The 20,682-nt window shown below is 54.0% G+C and overlaps 1 protein-coding gene across 3 annotated transcripts in view; it reads right to left on the bottom strand.

The window, feature by feature from the left end:
* The window catches only part of MN1 (MN1 proto-oncogene, transcriptional regulator), a 47,923-nt gene extending 30,377 nt beyond the window's left edge, over positions 1 to 17,546 (bottom strand). The window contains exons 1-2 of one of the 3 annotated variants that reach the window (XM_036908933.2): positions 17,281 to 17,546; positions 11,931 to 15,965 (exon numbers count right to left, since the gene is read on the bottom strand). In XM_036908933.2, the coding sequence (XP_036764828.2) occupies positions 11,931 to 15,651 (3,721 nt within the window). In that variant the 5' untranslated portion in view covers positions 15,652 to 15,965; positions 17,281 to 17,546. Of the gene's footprint in view, positions 1 to 11,930; positions 15,966 to 16,040; positions 16,925 to 17,280 lie in introns of those variants that run through there. The other 2 variants (XM_036908932.2, XM_057491350.1) reach the window with 2 other exon arrangements.
* Positions 17,547 to 20,682: the final 3,136 nt, after the last annotated feature.

The following is a 20,682-nucleotide window of genomic DNA, read 5'->3' as shown; positions in this document are numbered from 1 at the left end:
TCTATGCAGAAGGGAAAATTGCATTTTTATCTAAATGGTTTTTCTGCATAAGCCATTTACAATATTCTTTGCCTCTCTGTAATAGGCCCTGCTACCATTAGTACCAGGGCAACCAGGCTGAGGGCTGAAATCGTCCTCAAACACATTTAATACATAACCCCTGAAAATCTATTCCAACAGGGGCCTCAGCAAACAGGCCCAGCACTCCTTTTTTAAGGAAGAAATAAATATTGCTGAAGGAGGTGGGGCAGGAGTGGAGTGGTGTGCTGATGGGGGAGGAAGGGACAAGATGGTTTAAGTTAAAAGCAAATGCTCTGGGTCCCTTTAGCCAGCTGTAAAATTGCAACCGATTTTTGGTTGTGTGATTTCAACCCTCTGACTGCTTCCGCGTGTATAGATGCGTGTGCTGCTATCCCACACGCACATACACGCGCACCCCCATTCACGGGTTTCCATCAAACAAGCAAACAAGGAAAGGATGAAATTCAGGATATGAAAACAAACTATTTTTAAACGCTAAAGCAAACACACCAAGATAGTAATACTGCTCTTTTCCCATTAAACTAAGTTTCTCTCGATTTGAAAAGTGAGAATAATCTAAACAATACTTTCAAGCAAACTGCATGGGGTTTGGGTGGTGTGGCCTCCACCATTCTTAACAACGGAAAAATCCCCTCCTCTGCAGAGAAGCAAAAGCAGAGGCAGGGATGGGGCCAGACTGCATTGCCACGTTCTGCCACGTCCCACCAAACGTGTCCTCCCCCACGACAGCACACGCCTGGACGCCCCGTCGTCTCAGACTTCAAACTGCAATACTTTCCATTTTTTTCCAAAAAGTTTAAAAATAAAAGTCTTCCAGCTCTTTCTCTCTTGGATTCCCAAAATAACTACTTACTTAATACCAAATGTCGGGGAGCTAAATTAATTCATTAAGGAAATGCAGGGGCTGTGACGGGGCACCAAGCATGGGGGCCCTGTGATTTCACTGCCAGGAGCCAGAACGCTTCGGGCCGCTCTCTTCTGGCATTGCTCAGTCCGTAAATTCTTCCTTTCAAACCAGGAGTCCAGAAATGCCGTAATTATAGCTGATACAGGTAACAGGTGTGCCCCCTCTGTGTTCCCACTCCCCACAATCCCAGCCATCTTCCAGACAAGCTTCGGGAAGATTTAGTGGATGAGCCTGGGGTGTCATAATTACCGGAAACGACTCTGGTTTTAAGGGTTAGATAAAGACCCTCTCCAAATTTAAGGCCAGACACCAATGTCCATTAGACTTTAACGGCCCACATAAAAAAAGAAATTGTATCCTCATCTCTCCAAATGCCTGCTTCCTCAGTGCCTCGAGTTCATTGCAGGCTGGCTCAGTGCCAAAAATAGTCATAGCATCCTCGCTTTGCAAAGGCAAGGCCTCAGCAGAAACTGGTGTGTGCAGAACCAAGCAAATGGGGGTGGGGGTGCTCAGGAAAACATTTGATCCTCTGAAACTGTTATGGACAAAACCTGTCTTTAAAAAAAAAAAAAGTGGAATTTTAACCCATCATCTGGAAGCAGAGAGACAGGAAGGCTGTGGGGAGCCCAGTGGGGAAGAGGGGGCTACCCAGAGACACCCCGCTGAAGAGCCCGCACCATCAAAATGACACATGCTCCCCTTTTGAGACTCAGCATTTGGAAAGGCCAAAGCTGCAGGCTGTTTTGCTTTGTTTTTTCCTTTTCCCAGCTTTTGAGACTTATGCATACTTTTTCTTCCTTCTTTGGAAGTCAAGCCATGCGTTTCTCTAAAAGTTACATACACACACACACACACACACACACACACACACACACACACACACACACACACACACACACACACACACACCAGCACCACCATTTGTCAAGCAGCAGCAAGGAAGCTGCTCCAAAGAGAACTCTTCTCCATCTCCTTGCTTAGCTCCCAGGCAATTAAGAATTACTGTTCAAAAAGTTTCCCAGGACCAAGGCCCCACGAGGAAGTCCATGTCCCTCAGCTGTCTCTGAGGCTCTGGGATGCTGGATTTGCTGGATGGTTGGGGCTTTTTCTTTCTCTTCCCCAAAAAGTGATGCTTGAAGGGGCCACTCACCCCCTCTTCCTTTCCTGGGGAGGTGGCAGAAAACATGACTGGGAACCTTTATTCTACGACAGACAAGCAGGCCCATAAGCGGGCACGCTCACCCTTGAGAGCACACACATACACACCACACACACAACTGTAATCCCAGAAAAATGCTTCACACACACTGAACACAAAATAAATGCTTATTAACTAAACTGACCTAAAATACTGAAATGTACAAGTAAATTAATCATGGCTTTCCCGGAGCCCTAACAGGATTACAAATTCGGCAAAAATTGACCGCACTGAGATCAATAGCTTCTCCTTTAAACTGAACGGGGCCAAAACTTTGTATGAGCTTCTTCCTAGGGGGAAGAAAACATTAGTTTTTTTCATTTCTTATTAAGACTTCTCAGGCCTGCCTGTGTATGTGCATGTGCGCGGGTGTGCGCCAGCGCGGGTGCACGCACACGAGCAGAAATTAGCAAAAGGCAACCAAAGCTTTATGCCCAGACAATTTAGAAATAGTCACGGCATAAGGATCGTGAAATTGCTCTTGTTTAAAAAAGCCAAATTTTGGTCCACAGCCTCCCTTCCTCCAAATACTAAACCACCACCATGAGTTACACTGCAGAGGATGGAAATGGTCAATTTGTGTTGAGCCTATCAGGCCCCACTGCAAAAGCAGGAAGGGCTGCTGATGGCTAGACCGTGGGTCTCCCAAGAGGAGCAGAGAGAAGACTCTCACTTCTCCAGCTCTGTTCCACACTTGGCTTATCTTGAGTCAGGAAAATCTTCCCCTTGCTGAATTCGTCACCTTGTTTCATCCCCTTTTTGCCCACCATTCAGAAAATGGGAAAATATATATATACTGTATGGGAGGACATGGCTTGCATTTCAAGGCAGTGGGAACCTGCCTTGCAGGTCTGAAGAGGCGGGGTGCTGGAAGGGAAGTCACCATATGGGGTCACCAAAGGAAAGGTAACTCCTTGTTCCACCCCCATAGTCCCTCTTGAATGGAAAGACCTGGGCGCATCTGTGAAACTCGATGAGTCCACAAGCAGGGCCAACTCCTCCCCAGGAGAAGTTGACCACAGGCACTTAAGGAGTTCTCAACCCACCCAGGGCCCGGCTGGGTCTTCATCCCCCACCTCCCATATGCCTGCCTTGGCCACTAACTAAACAGAAACAGCCCTGATTGCTAACAGACCCACGATGTGGTCATCAGTCCCCAGCTGGGTCCTCTACATCTATGCTCCCCGTTACATCTGTGGTCATGTGGAAGCCCCAGGCCCGGCAGGCAGAGCCAAGCCAAGAACCTTCCATCCTTTACGATGGCCAACACAAGTCCTCAAGTAATTCCCTGACTTCTGGCCTCGTGGAAGAGGCTTTATAAATTACTTCTACATTTATGAATTAGTTTCCACTCTTGAAGCCCATGTGGCAGTAAATAAAATTTCAATTCATGTGGACTGTGTCCCCCACCATCCACCCTTTATTACCCCTACCGAGAAATTAAAACTGCACCCCAATCTCCATCTTCCTAACTAGAGGTGTTTCTCTCTCTCTGCTTTCCAGCTGGTAGGAAAGAAGGACAGAGTATCCACATCAGGACCCCATCCTAACATTTTCAAGGACTTTTCAAACAGCCCGCAAAGACAGGGCAGAATCCACTTATTTATTGGTGATTTCTCAGTCCACCCCTGCACTCCCTGGACGGCTGAGCTTTGGGGATTTCAAAGCAGGCTATGCTTGCAGCAGACTCCCCCACCCCTTTCTGACCATAAGATGGTCCCTCAGAAGTATTTTATGCCGGGTGGCCGTTGCCAATCACTCCACAATGCTTGTGTTCCAAGATCCAAGGGCGTCTGAAAACACTGCTTCACGGTAACTGAAAAGGGTCGTATCTTTTTGACATCTCACCCTGCCCTGGGTAACTGGATGAAGGGGGAGCAGGGTGTGTGTGCGTGCGCACACAAGTGTGTGTGTGGAGGGACCTGCTCATTAACCTGCCATCTCACGTCCTAGGAGCTCCCACTACCACCACACTGAGGCCCTCGACTTTGGGGCGGGCAGATTTCCCCAAGCACACCGCGCAAAGCCAGCTGGTCAGAAAGGCCCGTGACAGCGTGGCTACGAAGAAATTCTCGACCTGAGCTTTAAGAGGTAATGAAACCTTTATGCCCAAACACTGTTTAAGTTCTTACCAGCAGTGAGAAGGGAAAACACATTTTAAATCATCAGAACCGAACACACCTATGGGCCACTTAGTTCTCCCAAGACAGACTAGCGGAAGCGGGTTAAAGGCCACCAGGTGCCTCCGCACCAAAGTCAGTCTGACTTTCCTCCCAAGCCACACCCATCACCATCTATTTTTGCATATCTGCGGAGAATTTTCGAGACACACAGGCTACATACAAGTAAGACCTCGTTCCCTTCTGGGCATCTTCAGGGTGCTCAGCTCTCCAAAGACCATCCACAGCAACGGGCCCCAAATGCACCTTTGCCGAAGGATCTGTTTTCCTAAACCATGGCCCAGTACACCTCATTCTACCCAAACCAAACACACGCTAGTCCAGGTTAGTCAGCCTACAACCCAGAAAACCAGGAACTGCTGAGAACGGATCCCAGGGCCAAACATTTCATGAGCCTAAGATCTTCCACTGAGAGGTCAAAGATGGGAGGGAAGGTGGAGGCTGTGGACCGCACAGAAGATTCTAACAGCTCTAGAGGAAGTGGGGTGAGAGGAGTTCACTGGACCCCTGAGCTTTAAAAAGCAGAGCATTGAAACCTGCTTTCCCCCCCAATGATGTGAGTTTGCGTTGAGATGTTTATTGGGAGTTTTTTCCTCTTTTTTAGAGGAGTGTATTCCATGTACAATATTCCTTCTGGGACATTGAGAAAAAGCCAATTTGTTACTGTGAATGTGCTCAGGCCTCCGAACTGTTAAATGCAATCGTCTTTATGTTTAAAGGGCATTTGGGTCCACACAATAATGTATAAATCGTGAAGGATATGCACACGATCACTGTAAAGTTCTCTTTCTGATCCAGCTTTGCAAGCAAGCACTGAGCAAGAGAACCTGCTGCTTTCCCAGCCATGAGGGAGAATGAGAATTTGGGAAGCTGTAGCCAGCTCCACGGACTCCTACTCAGTACGTGCCAGGGGTGCCAGTCTGACATGGCCATAACTCGCAGCTACCAGGGACCCAAAACAGCCCTTTGGATCTCAAGATGCATGGAGACCCGTGGCAGTTTATCTGCCTCCCCCGGCCCCGTGTTCTTTCTGAGCAGACACCACGCTGGGAGCAGACCCTTCCCTTGATTCCCAAACCTCAGAGGCCGCTGATTAAAATGCAGGCCTGCTAACAAAGCGGGCCTCGGCGTCCTACAATAATTACACCCCATGAGAAAGATGCCCCTCAAACGGCTCTCCTCACTCAAGTAAATTTTACTCTACTTTTTGATCACAGTCACAAAATAAGTTTAGAGTTTTTGCCCCCTGAAATGCATACCCACAGAGGATCTTCACATTCACACCCTAAAGTAACTGACTGCCCGGGTGAGGCTGCATGCTGGGTGCATGTTGTCAGATTCTTGGAAGACGGCAGAAAATTGTTGGGGCCACCTCCTTGCTGGGCGACCCGTCCCATGGAATGTGCCAGGGTCCCAGAAACCATCTCTTCCTTTGGGTCCCATTCACAGTTTCTCGGGGTCTGTGTGGCACTGAGCTGGGGACTGTCCACTGAACTGTTGTGTGCCAGGACACAGAGGGTCCCTGAAGGCAAGGCTGTGACTAATTCGAAAGCCCAGCGTCGTCTCCTCCATGTCATCAGTACCAAAAGATTACAATAAAGGAGAGGAATTTCCATAAATGAGAAGCAGAGTCTGCTTCCCACAATGGGGAGGGGGAGAGTAGAGGAGTGGGGGACTAGGGGTGGGGGTGGGCACTGGTCCCGAGATTCCTCTCCTGGCTGGAGAGTGGTGTTAGCTGAACCCAGCCAGAGAAACACCTCCATGCAAGCACACGCACGAAACCCAACATGGGCCAATGTGCGTCTGCTACTGAAATACTCCACAGCAATGTCACCCACGGCCCAGGAGGCCTGTGAGGCAGAGATTCCGTAATCAGGATCTTCAAAATCCTCCCTCCGTTTTTAAGACTTGTGCTCATTCAGTCCTTTACAGAATCAGAACCTGTCTGCTACAGCCATTGAGACCAAAGGGTTAGTTCCTTCCTCTACTCGCCTTCAGGAAGCAGATTAAGGGTACACTGGAGCAGTAGCTGGAGGATTTAATGGAAATGCAGTTGGCCATGCATATGTATATGTGCGTGTGCTGGGTAGGGCGAGGGGGATAGAGAGGGGAGCACATTCACACGCTGAATTGCGTGGGGCCCTGCTTTCCTCAGGTGGGCTGTAGGCAGACCCAGACCTGACACCCACCTCAGCCCTACTCCTTCCAAGCCAGCCCCCAGACGACTTCGTTTGGCTGCAGTGTGTGCGAGAAGGCAAGGAAACTTGAAAATGCTCCCCCAAATGTCTCTCTTCTCAATCACACGCTCATGTATATATCAACATCTCTGCCACTAGCAGTCAAACCCCACACTCAAATCTGTCCACCCAAGTCGCGCCTAAAAATAGATACCATCCTAAAACAAACACATCACTCGGCAAGTCAAAATCCTGACTTGAGTCAAAATGACGAAGCTGGATTATTCCAGACCCTCCAGACTGAAGATGTGAGTGACATAAACAGGGGATCAGCGGGGGAAGGATATAAGGTACACCTACTGGTTACAAGAGGCCTCAGGTTGGCCCAGGTCCCTTCTGGCACAGGAGGGTTTGGTGTTTTGGGGTTGCAGTGTGCCTGGGAGGCCTGCTTGCCCTCACACACTCCCTGGACATTTGATCCTATTACATAAAGCGGTAGTCTGTTCATCTCTAAAATTAACCAAACAGAGGTAAATACAGTATTCCCTACCAGAAGTGTTTATCTCCTAAATGCTTTCGGCAAAGCAGATCACTCCCTGGGCAAAGAACACGACCCAGTGTTACTGTCACTTAAGTGGAGAAAGGGGCGATTTTGCAAAACCTTCCAGCATGGAGTGAGTTCAAGAGACTCTGTGAAATCCCAAGGACACAGTCAAGTTTGCCCTTCTGCAGTGGGAAGAATTTCCCTCCTCTAATCTCACCTGGTCCTCCCAGACTGGTTATTAAAGATGTGTATTTTGTATCAGCAGAGAGTATCAAGTAACCTCTTGGCGAGGAGAGCCATGTTTTCAGGACCTATTAAGATTCTTTGTGGAAATGTAAACACCTCTGTCAGGCAAACAAAATCATATCAGGAATCATAGAATTTCATTGCTAGAAAGAGAAATTAGATTAACCAACCCTCGCTGTTTTCCTAGAAACCTCAACAAAATAGAAGTACATTACAACAGTCTCTTACTTCCAGTCTGAAGGGGCCTCACATGAAATCTAAATGAATTTATATTAAAGGAAGCTATCCTTGAAGAAAGCACTTCAATCTAAAAAAATGGTACATATTGGTACATATAAGAATATATAAGTATATATAATATGTATTAGAGGGCAGTGGCTAATTCAAAATTAGCCAGAAAAATCCAGTGGTAGAAACCATAATAAGTTTAACGCCGATAAGCTTCACTTCAGCCGCTTAAAACATCCTGTCCTTTATTAATATTTAGTAGAAATGTGTAATTGCAGATGTGTGCTAGCTTGGGCTTTATGTCGGGAGGCGGGCAAAGAAGACAGGTTTATTACAGCCATGAAATATTAAACAAGCACCAAAGAACAGTAGTAGTATGTCCCGGACTAGCCAGGGAGCAGGCAGGCCCGAATGTCAGCCGCACAAAGGGGGCTCCTATCTGTTTACATTACCCCTGATTAGCACCTGCGAAGTTTTGGGTTACATCTTCCGGGGGCACAAAAGTCACATGAAGAAGGCATGCAACCCATGCTGGGTGATTTCGCAGGGAAATGGGAAGGCAATGCTCCTCGCCTTCCTCAAACAAGTTTGAGTGCGCCTGAAAAATTTTCTCCACAGTGTGGGGAGCAGGGAAATGACTCAGAGAAACAGCACTAGGACACCCCCTTCCTGCCAAGCCTGCCCCATGTCCAAGGAAATGCAATGCTCAAATCCTGCCTGCCTAGTATTTCTCAGCACTGCTTACTGTGTTCCGACGGGAGCACAGAGAAGCATGAAATTCCAAAAATTTCTCTTGCATCACTGTAAAAATATCATACTTCCAAATAGGGCAGGATTGCATGCACAGCGTATATGGAGACCTCTCCCATTTCAGTGTGAGAGAACATTTCTAGACTCCTCTGGATTTCAAGATAGAGAGCTACCAACAGAATGAAAGTTCGGCAAAGATAAACTTATTACAGAATACAGTGAATTCAAGTTTTGAAAATCGCAAGGGTCAGGAGGGGAGAAACATACTTTCTCAGGCTTCATATCCTTTATCTACAATCTATCATTATTTCTCCTTCTCTATCTGTTTTGAAATTTCTCCATAGCCACACATCTATTACAAAGATAGGTGGACAATTTTGCAAACTACTTTCAAATTCATGCAAGCCTCACGGATGTAACAGATGTCTGAATAGGCCCAAACGCAGGCTGGTTATTTTTTTTTTTTTCCTTTGCACAATTTCACCCTTCCCCCACCCCAACTTTGTGCAAACAGAACCTCAGGATGAGATGTAGAATTTCATTACATAAAAGTTGTCTGGTGGGTTGATCAAGGAGTCAGGAGAAGCATAATTTGGACAAGCTCACTTTCCCGGTAAAAAAAAAATCATAATCACATGTGATTCTGGCCTGGAGTTTTTGAGAACTTCAACTTGCCAGTGGCGTTCCCTCCCCTCCAAAGGACGTCTAAACCCCATAAGACAATCTGGGCACGTCCCAGTGGCTACACAGCTTGCGCAGTTCCGAAGACTTATTCGTTGTCTCCAATCCGAGCACGGATCATTTTGTTAAATACTGACTAGTATTTTGTCATCGGAGCAAAGAATTTCAGAAACGGTGTCAATATTTAATCACATTAGTACTAGCGTGTTTTACAGCATGACAAAATAAAATATCATTACAAAAATGGGCTTGGCCTGAAAGGGGTAGGCAGAAGAAAGTGTTTGCTGGGGGTGGAACCCCAAAAAGGTACACCTCAAAGCTGCAGAACACCAACTGCTTCATGGCAGACGGGTCCAGGGACATGTGTTAAAGGAAAAGCAGAATGTTTTACTTTAATTTTTTTCTAACTCTATTTTGAAGTGGCACACTTCACTCTGATTTTCAGCCAGGGGACTCAGGGGCCTGTTGAAGCCTCTGTGTACCTATTTATACAACATGTGCAGATGGAACTGCAGGGTGTTATCATAATGAAAAGTTTAATCATCCTTATTTACTACCAGTAAGGGAGCACGAATGGGATGCAGATACCTTATAAAGCCTTAACTAGCAGAAGCTGCGAGTGACCTCAATTCAGGGCTTTATCTAGAAAACTGTCCTTCCCTCATCAGAGTGGAAAACAAAGGAGGTCAAGTGGGTGTCCCTGCTGATGCTTCTAAGGCAGCCACCCCGCAGCAGGTCCCTGAAGGAAGTCCCTGTACTCCAGTGAGCAAGGGAGGGCTGGGTTTAGCTTACAGGGGAAATCATCCCTAAAGTGACTAGCATCTGTTTCCAAAAAAATATTTTCCCTCCTCTGACTGTGATAATGAAACAAACAAAACTAGACATTTCTTTAAGGACATTTCTTCATTCACAGCCTGCCTTTTTTATGTTTTTCTTTTCCATAAAGTAAGATGAAATGGTCCTGGGAATTCTACAGACACCGTTTTTAAAAAAATTCATTAAAACCACCCAATTCCTCTCCTCCTAGCCCACCAAGGACCTTCAGAAAACTCGCAGGCCAAGTGCTACTGTTCTTACTTTATTAATTCTCTAAATCAGGTCTTTTCTTCAACTTTTCTCACCCCATTTTGGCCAATATGTTCCTAATTACTGGGGGGTTGGGGGTAGGGAGGGCCAGCCAGACCAAGCCAGGTAGAAGCGACAGGGGCTGGGATTTGTGCTAACGAGCTATCGATCGCGGGATCGAGATGTTGTGTACAAGAAAATAAGAGAAGGGAGGCCGAGCGAGTAGGATGCTGTGTCCAACTCCATTTTAAAAAGAAGGGGGAAGTAAACAGGGGAAAGAAGCGGAGGGTCCCAAACTAAGCAATTTATGGCCTTGCCTGGGAGAAGCCTGGAGAATGCTGATGCTGGCCGCAGCGTCTGCTGTGCATGCTAAACACTCGGCTTCAAATGAGGGAGCGGCGTCCCAGGCTGGGCAGTAGGCGAACAAAGAAAAAAGCGGCGAGGCCGCATTCATGAATTAGAAAACCTGAGCGGGAAAGCTCCCCGGGAAGGGGCGAAGGGGCAGCGGTGAAAGCCCCGAGTTCTGAGCCACCCAACTCCTGATGCACCTCCCCTCCCCCTCCGCCTTCCTCTGGCCCGCCTGCATGCCGGTCTCCTAAAACCAACCGTCACCTTCAACCCAGGGTCAAGAGATGGCAGGATGTGGAGAGCGCTAGAAAAACGGAGACAGACGGAAAGGACTCTAGGAGAGGGCAAGAATCGGGACACGTTTTTAAAACACAGGGTTAAATGGCCAGCCACTGGTTCCATGGGAATATTTGGCCCTGTGAAACCAAGGGGATTCAAGTAGGGTTTAAAAGAAAAAGGTAGGAATGGGGGAAAAAAGTTGATGTTACCTAATTTTCAGCAGCCACTATCCATGAAAAACAAAAAAGCCCCATTAAAATAAAATAGATACCTACTGCAGCCCAGTCATCTTTAGATTTAAAAAACTGTTAATACTTTAACTGCAATGGCAGTTCATTTAAACCCCCACCCCATCCACCTTAGAGGCCTCCAGACCTCGTGGGGAGGGGGTGCTTAGAATGCAAACAAGAGCTGGGAGCAGACATCTGTCACCAAAGCCAGGCGAGATATTGACAAACGCGGGCCCTTTGTGTCTTAAGAATATATATCCATATCCCCATACACAAATGGTGCCCTGGCTGAGTGGTCTGGTCTCTGCCAAGCAGACCCCACCCCAGCCCCAGCCCCACCCCAGCAAATGTCAAAGAGATGCACCCAGAAAAGGCTGCCTGCCTCCAACAACCCCTGCGGGTCTCCAGTTTTTCAATGAAACTCTAATAGTTAAGAAGAGACAAAACAGCTATTCATTAGGAACAAATGTCAAATTAGGCGTTGCCTCTGTTTGATGCTGCCGAGCTAGTAACTTTTTTTTTCTAAGGAAGCTGGCACACCAAAGGGAACTCAAGCTGGAGGTGGGCTGACTAGGAAAAGGTGGGGGGGCATTTACACAACTTCCCAGGTGTCCTGCCAGGAAGTGGGCAGGGAGGCTGGCACACAACTCCTAAACGTGGAATCAGCCTGAATGTTGAGGGTGAGGAAGGGTGTTAGTGTGAAAGGGAAGGGGCAGAGTGTGCTTGAGCCCCCAGCAACTCAGTTAAAACTTGACGCTGGTGGGGGACTCTACACAATCCTCAAAGGGCTGCCCACTTAAGTTCTTACCACCTGGTGGAACTAGAGTCTACCTGGCAGCACCTGGGGGCCAGGGGGAAGTCTACCCACAGAACCCTTGGTGGAATCAGAGGAACAGTATCCATCTCTGAGCTGGGCATTGAGAGGGCCCTGTGCCCTCCTAAGCCCATGGGACCCTCCCCTTTCCTGGAGCCTTCCAGGTGGAGCCTAAGGCCTGCAGTGGGGCTGGGGCAGGCCTCTGGGAGGTGAGAAGGAAACAGGGAATAGGCGCATATACCTTCTTTGCTGTTGGGGTTCTGGGGTTTGGCCTTCTCCCAGGGTGCCAGCGTCTTGTCGTCGTCCGAGCCGTCCACCAAGGCCTTGTCAGTGGGCATGTACCAGGTGGCGCTGTGCTCTGCCATCAGCGAGTCCAGGTCAATGGTGCTCATGGCGCTCTTGACCGCCTCAGAGCAGCAGCTGCCCAGCTCGCTGTCGCCATTCTGTGCGCCCGAGGACCCGACAGCACACTCACCCTTCTTGCCACCCTTGAGCCCCAGAGGCTGGTCCTCAGAGATACTGAACTGCTGCCTCTGTAGCTGGATCTGTGCCTGGAGGATCTCCAGGGGGTGGATCTCGTCGGGTGGCGGCGCACCACTGCTGCTCGTTGGGGTCCGGACCTGCTCCAGGCCGGGAGTGCCCGGATGGCCCGTTCCCCCGCCGCCATAGCTGTCAGGGGTCGAGGTAGAGGTAGACATGATGCCCAGGCCGAGCGCAGGCGGGGGCGCCTTCGGTCCGTGCTCCCCGGCACCCACCCCACGAGGAGGGAGTTTGGGCGAGCCTGTCACCAGGGGGCTCCTACTCGCTTTGGCCAGGGCCACGGGGTTGTCGGAGCTGGATGACACCTCGTCCTCATTGGCATAGCTCGTGCTCACCTCGTCCGAGGCGAACTCTCCCACGTGCGGGGAACTTCCGTCCGACTTGGCCCCACCGTCCAGGGACGCCATGAGGTCCGGCTGGTCCCCCAAAAGCAACTCGGCCCCTTTCCCCCACGACGGCGACGTGAGCGCTTTTTCGTGAGGCGTCGGTGCACCGCGCGCCTCGCCTGCGGAGCTTCCCCCGACGGCCACGCCAGGCGCCTGCTGCTGCCCCGGGCTCACCCCAGGCGCGCCCCCGCTGTCAGGCGCTGCTGAGTACTTGTCGTAGAAGGTGCCGGGGCTCACGTGACCACTGTCCCTTTTTCTGCGACCCCGTCCCCGGCCGCCGCCCCCGGGAACCGGCTTGCCATCATTCCCAGACGTAGATTCCAGGGTGTAGTTGGGGGAGAGGCTGGTGCCGTCCCCCTGGGCGGGTGGGTTGGGCGGCCCCGAGGCTTTGGAGCCGCTGCTGCTGGTCCCCGACGAGCCTCCGGGCCCTGGGGCCCCAGGGGCAGTCCCTCCGGGGAAGTAATCCGAGCCCGGGTTGCCGGCCACAGCCGCGCTGTCGGTCTCGTTCTGGCTCAGTTTCCTCTTGCCCTCGGGCGGGTTCTTCTTGTTGAAGGTCACGTTGAGGTTGGGGGCCCCGAGGCTGGCGATCATATTCTGGCAGGCGGTGGAGAGAGCAGCCAGGCAGCTCTGGCCGAACAGGTTGTCCTTGGAGCTGGGCTTGTTGAAAGAGCCCAGCGAAAGCGCGCCCAGCTTGCTGGCCGAGGTGCGCTGGCTGGGCTGGAAATCAGGCTGCGGCTGGTAGGTGCCCCCGCCGCCCCCGCCGCCGCCGCCGCCCGTGCCGCCACCACCCCCGCCCGCGCTCGGGGGCGAGTTCACGCCGGGGCCGCTGTGCGGCGTGGACTGCCGGTTCGCCGCGCCAAAGGGGAAGCCAGGCTGGCCCCCAAGCGCGGGCGCAGTGAAATCCGGTGGCGGGGGCCGGCGCTCGGAGGGAGCGCTGGGCAGCCCCACCCCAGCCCCGGGCGACTGCAGTTGGCCCAGGCCGGCCAGACTGCCCCCGAACTGCAGGCCGGGGGAGGGCAGCGCGGGCACGTGGCCCTCTCCGGGCATCCTCAGCGGCTCCTGCAGAGGGCCCCGGAACAGCACCCCGGAGCCAGCGGGTGGAGGGGGCGGCGCCAGGCCGGGGTCGTGGGGGCCGCAGTCAGCGGGCAGGCCCGAGCCGCCCATCCTGCGGGGCAGCAGGTCACCCGGCGGCGGGTGCGGACCTGGGAACCACGCGCTCTCCTGCGCCAAGTGAGGCGCCTGCTGCTCGAAGGTGCCCAGGCGCCCCGCGCCCGCGCCGCCGCTTTCGCGCTCAAAGTTCGGCTGGGCCAAGCTGCCCACCGGGCCGCTGTGCACCAGGCCTCCCTGGCCCACGTCCCCGGGGTGGCCGAGCTGGGCCAGGCCGGGCTGGCGCAGCCGCTGCTGCTGGTTCCGCGACGCCATCTGCTTGATCATGAGGGCCGCGTTTTGGCGCTGCTGCTGCAGGGACTGGGGCTCCGGGGCTGGATGCTGCAGGGGTGGCCCTGAGGGGAAGCTGTCGGGCACAGGCGGCGTGAACTCGCCGGGTAGGCCCGAGTAGGCAGACGGCGAGAGGTGGTTGTCCAGAGCGCCATTGTGCATGTTGCCGTTCCACGACGCGCAGCGGTCCACTCCCGCGCTGGCCGGGAAGTCAAAGCGCGGCCTCTTGGCCACGTTCATGTAGGGGGGGGCGTCGAAATGCTGCAGCCGCTGGTTGGGCGCCTGCTGCGGAGGGGGGTGCTGCATGTTGAACACAGGCTCGGAGTAAGGGTGCATGCTCCGGTTCTCCAGCCGGTGGATGGGGTACTCGAACTGCGCGTGCTGGCTGGGCAGCATGGGGCCCCCGTCCTGCAGGCCGCCGCTGGGCGTGCCCGCCTCGCCCTGCTGGGGCCGCGGGAGCCCAGGAGGGCACGAATTTTGTCGGACCAGAAGCCCGGGCGGCGGTGGCTGCGGCGGTGGCGGCTGCTGCGGCTGCTGCGGGGGCTGCTGCTGCGGGGGCGGCGGGGCCTGCTGGGGAGGCTGCATTAACGGGTGCCTAGAGCCTACGCCGGGCTCCAGACCCACGGGCATCTTACGGGCCCCGCCGAACCTCTCGAAGAACACTCCGTGCTGCTGAGGCGGCTGCTGCTGAGGCGGCTGCTGAGGCGGCTGCGGCTGCTGCGACTGCTGTGCGTGCATTTTGGACAAGCCCACCATTCCTGCAGTTCTGGGCAGGGCCGAGGCGCCCGGGAAAGAGCCCCCGGGAACCTGGCGACCCGCCGCATAATGAGGCAGCTGCCCCTCAGAATCGGAAGGCGAAAACATGTCGAAATGTCCCGAGGGCGCCTCGCCAGGGTAATTGTATTCCAGCGAGTCGACGGCTCCTTGGTTTGCCACTCTCCGGGGCTCCAGGCTGTGGGAATCGGAACCGCTGGAGGCGGGCAGGCCGTGGAAGGAGGCGGCTCGGTTAGGGCTCTGGTCCAGCGGCAAGCACGGGGCAGGCACGGCGTGGCCCGAGGCGCCCGAACTGTGGAAGTCCGGGAGGTTCCCGGGGCGCTGCGGGCCGAAGCTCTCAGGCCCCTGGCTCTCCGCCATGTGATCATAACCCTCTGCAAAGGGCGGCTGGCTACCCAGGCCGCCGGCGGCGCCGCCGTAGCCGAGCAGGCGACCCCCGTGCAGGCACGAGGCCCCTGGGTCCGGGCCGCCGAAGTTGCCCCCGAAGTGAGGGTGGTGTTGGTGGGGATGATGGCCTCCCGGGTGGCCGTGGTGCGGCTGCTGGCCCCCAAAGAATCCGTGCACCGGCTGCGCCTGCAGCCCCCCCGCGTGCAACTCCGAGTGGCCGCGCGCGTGGAAGCCGTAAGGCTCCATGTTCATGCCCAAGATCGGGGGCTCGCCCAGGGCGCTCATGGCAGGGTCCACGGGTCCAGGCGGTCCCCCCGCGTGGAAAGCCGGGGCCTTAAAGTGGGCGTTCATGCTTAGTCCGGCCTCGTTAAAGTTCCTCTCGCCCTGGCCAGCGTTCCTGCTGTTGATCTGGGGCTCAAATTGGTCCAGCCCAAACATACTTGGCGAGGGGGGCGGGGGGATCAATAGGGCATGACAGCCTGCTCTCCGCGGCGCGCCTCCGGCCAGCTAATCTTTCCGGCCCTGGGTTGGGCGCTCCGGGACGCTCAGCACCGCGGGGGCGCCGCGCGCACCGCCACCTCGCCCGGCGTGTGGAGGCTGGGGGCTATCAGCTCCTCTCCCGAAGCTCTGGCTCTGCCCGACGCGGGCCTCTCACATCTTGCGGCGCCGCGGGGCCTCCAAGAGCCGTGTTGGGGGGCCCATGCCCCGGCGGTTGGCACAGCCGCGAGTGGGTTTGCGGGGAAGGAAAGGAGCTGCGGGAGAGCGGAAACAAAAAGTTAAGTGGTGGGGAGGAGGCGGGAAGGAGGAAGGGAGAGCAGAGCGATCACCTTCTTAAGGCCGGTAGGGTCAGGTAGGGTGCCCAGGACGCCTCCCGCAGCCTCCCGGAGTCCTCGGCAGAGCTGCTAAGGGACAGGGCAGGAAGACCCTTCAAAGCCGTGGCTGGCGCCCGGGCATGGATGGAACTGTCCCTTACCCCTCCCCCCGGAGTCCCCGCGCTCCGCAGCCCTAGCCTCCGCCAAGCACGATCCGCTCGCACAGTCCCCGCCGACCCCGAGCAAGCGTCTACTGCTTCTTCAGCGGGTCGGAGGACTGGAGGCTCCGCTCGGCATCACTGGTGCGGGCCCCCAAGCCAAGGGCGCAGCGAGGCTGGGGAGGCGGCGGGTGCCGGGGGGCTGGAGCCAAAGGTTGGGAGAATGCGCGGCTCCCCGGCTCCGTGGCGGGTGCGCTGCACCCCGGCTCTCCGCTGCGCGGCCACGTCCGCCGCCTGCCGCTTGGATCCTCTGCTGTTCGTCTCTGAGTTCGCGGGGGTCTCTACGCCCTGTTCCAGGCGCAGGCGGGCAGCAAGACGAGGGGTTGGGTCGCTCCAACGCTCGGTTTCCCTGCCTCCGTGCGGAGGTGCTTCTCGAGTGCCCCTCAGACTCGGGGAAGGGGGCGTACACGGTTGTGGGGGACACGCTGGGCTAGCCGACTTAAAGGCGTTCCGGCTGCGCTCTCCAAGCCCGGAATGGGGAGGGGGGCGGGGGCAGCTCTGAGGGGGTCCACGCACCCCTCTCCCGGCTGGCGGGGGGCGTGCTCTGCGTGGGGCGTTCCGAGGGTCTCGGCTCCCCTCTCGGCGTCTGCCTCTCGCCCAGGCCGGGAGAAGCAGCAACAAGTTTTGCATTTCAGCAATCAATTTCAGCCATTACATTTGCACCAATCAGCGCAGCCCGAGCTCCGGGCCCGGGGCGGGGCTCGCTCTTAAGGTGGTCCTGGCTGCTGGCTGTTGAGGCCCCCGCCATGAACCCGCACTTCACCAGCTACGGGGTCCCCCGCGCGAGTCTCGCCTCGGGGTCCGACGCCAGCGTGCTGGGGGCGCGCCGTGGCCGACCGGCTCCTCTGGCTGGGGAGCGCGCAGTCGGAGAATGGCGGGAGCTTGGCTTTGTTCACCCCCCTTCCCACTCAGACAGTTCGCAACTCCCCACCCCCAACTGAAGCGAGACCTACGGGGTGGGCAGGGGGCGGGGAGGTGGGCTAAGCTGTGCGGGGCGCTCAGACAATGGGGTCGCCAGGCAAAGCTCCAGGACTCACCATGAGAAGTCTCTGGGTGCTGACTGCGCTTCAGCCCTGGGGCGAACCCTCGGCTCTCCTCCGCTGCCTGCTTGCTAGGGCGCCCAAGTTAGCCCGCCTTCGGATTTTCTTGGAGGTGATAGCAGACCGGGAACCCTGAAGTTAGGGTTCTCCTCGAGAAATCCGGTTGGCTGCCTGCTCCTCCCTCACTAAGGAGCACACGATTGTTACCTACTCCCACCGTCTGGGGTTCCCGGTCGCCGGCTTCCGCCCGGAGGATCCCTGAGCCCTCATCCACTTTATGGGGGGGCACCTCGGATGCGTCCACAGCTAGAGCTGCGATGCATCTGGGAGCCCCGAGAAGATCCGCGCGCAGAGGGCGCCCCGACCAGAGGGAGAACCCTACCCCGGATACCCAGGCCAAGGCCCTGGCCCTCTGCAGGCGCGAGGTTGACTTCCTTAAGAGATCAATTAAACTGAAGAGGCCAAGGAACGGTATTGGGTTGTGATACTAAAATCAATAGGCGCAATTTAATATCTGCCCTGCTCTTTATGAAATATTTATCCCAATAATCTTAGTTAAAATGTTTAGATCTTCCTGATCCCCACTGAGGCCGAAATCTATCTTGCAATTAGAAGTTGAGAGTTAGAGGTGATGGAAGGTAGAGGGGGTGTTTATTCTGTGTGCCTGCCTGAGTGCGTGTGTGTGTGTGTGTGTGTGTGTGTGTGTTTTCCTTCCTAAAGCATGTGTAGGGGAGGAAGGGGGAGAAGGCCTTTAATTTGCCTTACCATAAAATAGCACAAGTGGTTTTGCTAGCAGACCAGCATTCTTTGGAGAAGGGGAGAAAAAAAAAGAACTTTCTTTGAAGTGTCCCTGATATCGCTATTAAACTCTAAATAAAATTAAGCATGGTGTATAAAAATGCCTTTTCCCCCCACAAAAGAAAGTGTTTATCGCCCAAGTCTGTCTGGCATTTGCTAAATTGCGCATGAAATCTGAAATGAAATAAACGTTATAATAAAACCAATCCCTGAACCCTTTTTATTTAAAAACCTCAGATTAAGCACTCCACCGTCGCAGGCTGGAATTAAAAAGTTATCACGTTGCATATACAGGATTCATTGCTCCCCTGAGTTGCTGCTGGGACAGCAGACCCTGGGTGTTCCAGAACCGAAATGCGGAGAAAATGGGCTCGACACAGGGCAAGGGGAAGCAGGAAGCAGGGTCTTGAGGGACTCCTGAAGAAAATAACACCCCCCTGAAAAAAAGAATAAAAATAAAAACAAACAATAAAAATCTTCAACTTTAAAACTCAGAGAGCTGAAGCAAGCAAGCTCAGATCCCCAATCCTTCCTGGAACCTCCCTACTATGGATGTCTACAGATATTTTTTTCTTTTCGAAATTAAAAATGAAAATTACCCCCACCAAAAATGGTGTCTATAAATAAGCATTGGGAAGAAGTATTTGTACAGGGCGGTGGAGTTTTAAAAGGATTTTTCTGCAGGATCAGGCTGTTGGTCTGTGATTAAATATTGATTTTGTGTAATTAGTTTTCATGTGAACTATCCTCTTGCTGATAGCTTAGAGGTTTCAGAACTAGAAAAGAAATGGAATTGGACATGGAAATTATTACTTAGCAAAGTGACAGGGAAGTGAGAGCCAGAGAAAAGACTGAGGCTTGGCTGATTTAGGCACAAAGAAAGACAGGTTCTGGGTAGGCCTACAGTGACCAACAACCCCCCAGGGCCCTTGGGCAGAGCAGGGGAGACCCTGAGTCTCGTGGGCAGGAACGGGGGCAGTAGGGGGAATGGCAGTCAGGGGAAGGACCCTGGTATGGGCAAAGGCCTGAGGAAACCCATGACTCCTGGTGGTGTACCTGGTCCAAGCAGTCAGTTCTAGGTCCTGGGTGTCTCCCAAAGCACCTATGTGAGGAGCCGTGTGTCTACCTGTATGTCTGGAGGGAACAGGGAAAGTTGGGAGCGCGGCCTAGAGACCTGGCTGGGCAGAGCCGCAGGAAGAATGGCCCACAGACCTGAAGTCTGGGGAGCCCTTGGTTGGGGTGTGCTCTAGGCTGAGGCATGACTTCACACTGGGCTGGGTGGGGGTCTCCTGAACACCTGGGCAGGTTTCCTGTGGAATAATTCTGTGAGCTCCAGGAAGGGGGATGTGAGAGTATTTTTCTGGGGCTGTTTCCAAGAAGTCTACAAGGTGTGCGGAGTGTCTGAAAGGAGGGTGTGTTTGGGCCCAGCAGTGTTTCTGTTCAGTATGTGTCTGGGTCACCTTAACACTCTGAGTGTTGCGGGGGTGTGGGCATGTGCCTGCGTTTGTGCCTTCACCTGTGTGGGAGTAGCAGGCATCTGCATGGGTTTGTATGTATTCCCTTGTGCTCATGCACCGTGTCTCTGGGTGTCTCCGTGAGTGTCCCTGGGGGAAGTGCGCTGTCTACCTCTTCAACCCCCTGCTTCTGTGTGGGTGCCTCTGTGTCTGTACCTGTGTGTGTGCAGCTGCCTCACACCTGTGTGCCTGTGCCTCTGCTCACGTGTGTCTGTTTTCTCTGCAAGTACGCGAGTGAGTGCCATTGCCTGTGCCCATCTGTGCCCGTGGACACACCGGTGTGGGCGCCCCGGCGTATGCCTGAGTATGCACGCCGCCTGCAAGGACCCACAGTTTCTTTGGAACATACACATTGCCCCCTAGCGCTCAGATGAATTCAGTTTCCCCACCTGCCGGCCAGAGCCTGGAGCAGCGAGAGCCACAGGAGCCTGCAGGTACATCACAGAGGGGCCTTTCTTGGGCCTCCTCCCCTCAAGGGGTGCTGAGCATGCCCCTGAGGGTCAGAGGGAGCCTCTTGCATGAGGGAAAGAGGAGTTGGGGCCCCAGAGCGATGCTCCCAGCTGAGGATAAGTGAGGAGCTGGAATGACCCCCAGTGAACATCCCCAAGCCCTCCCCGCAGAAACCACCTGGCATATCAGAACCAGCCCAGGAGCTCCAGTCTAAAAGGGGTCCCCATGAATGAACACCTACTCAACCAAAGTCACAAAACACTGACACTTAACACCTCTCACCCAGCCTTCACACTTGTCCATCAGGACCCCAACATGGACACAGGCACAGATGTTCACACGCACAGCCACACAGGACATGTCGCCTGTACTGACACTGGCCCCTGCATATCAGAGGCTCCCTGTGTGTTAGGCTCTGTGCTAACGGCTTTACATCCAGGTCCCGTTTCATCCTCATAGCAACCCCAAGAGGTTGGGACTGTGAACCCATCTTACAGATCAGGGCATGGAGCCTCCGACTGGGTCAAATAATTTTTTCAAAGTTAAATAGTGGCAGAACTAGAATTCCAAACCAATCCACCTGACACTGAGTCCTGCCCTTACCCACCGCCCCCTCTGCCTCAATGTGCTAATTCAG

The sequence above is a fragment of the Manis pentadactyla genome, chromosome 14 (genome assembly GCF_030020395.1).
Source record: "Manis pentadactyla isolate mManPen7 chromosome 14, mManPen7.hap1, whole genome shotgun sequence".
NCBI classification, from domain to species: Eukaryota; Metazoa; Chordata; class Mammalia; order Pholidota; family Manidae; genus Manis; species Manis pentadactyla.
This window is presented reverse-complemented; position numbering and strand designations above follow the sequence as displayed.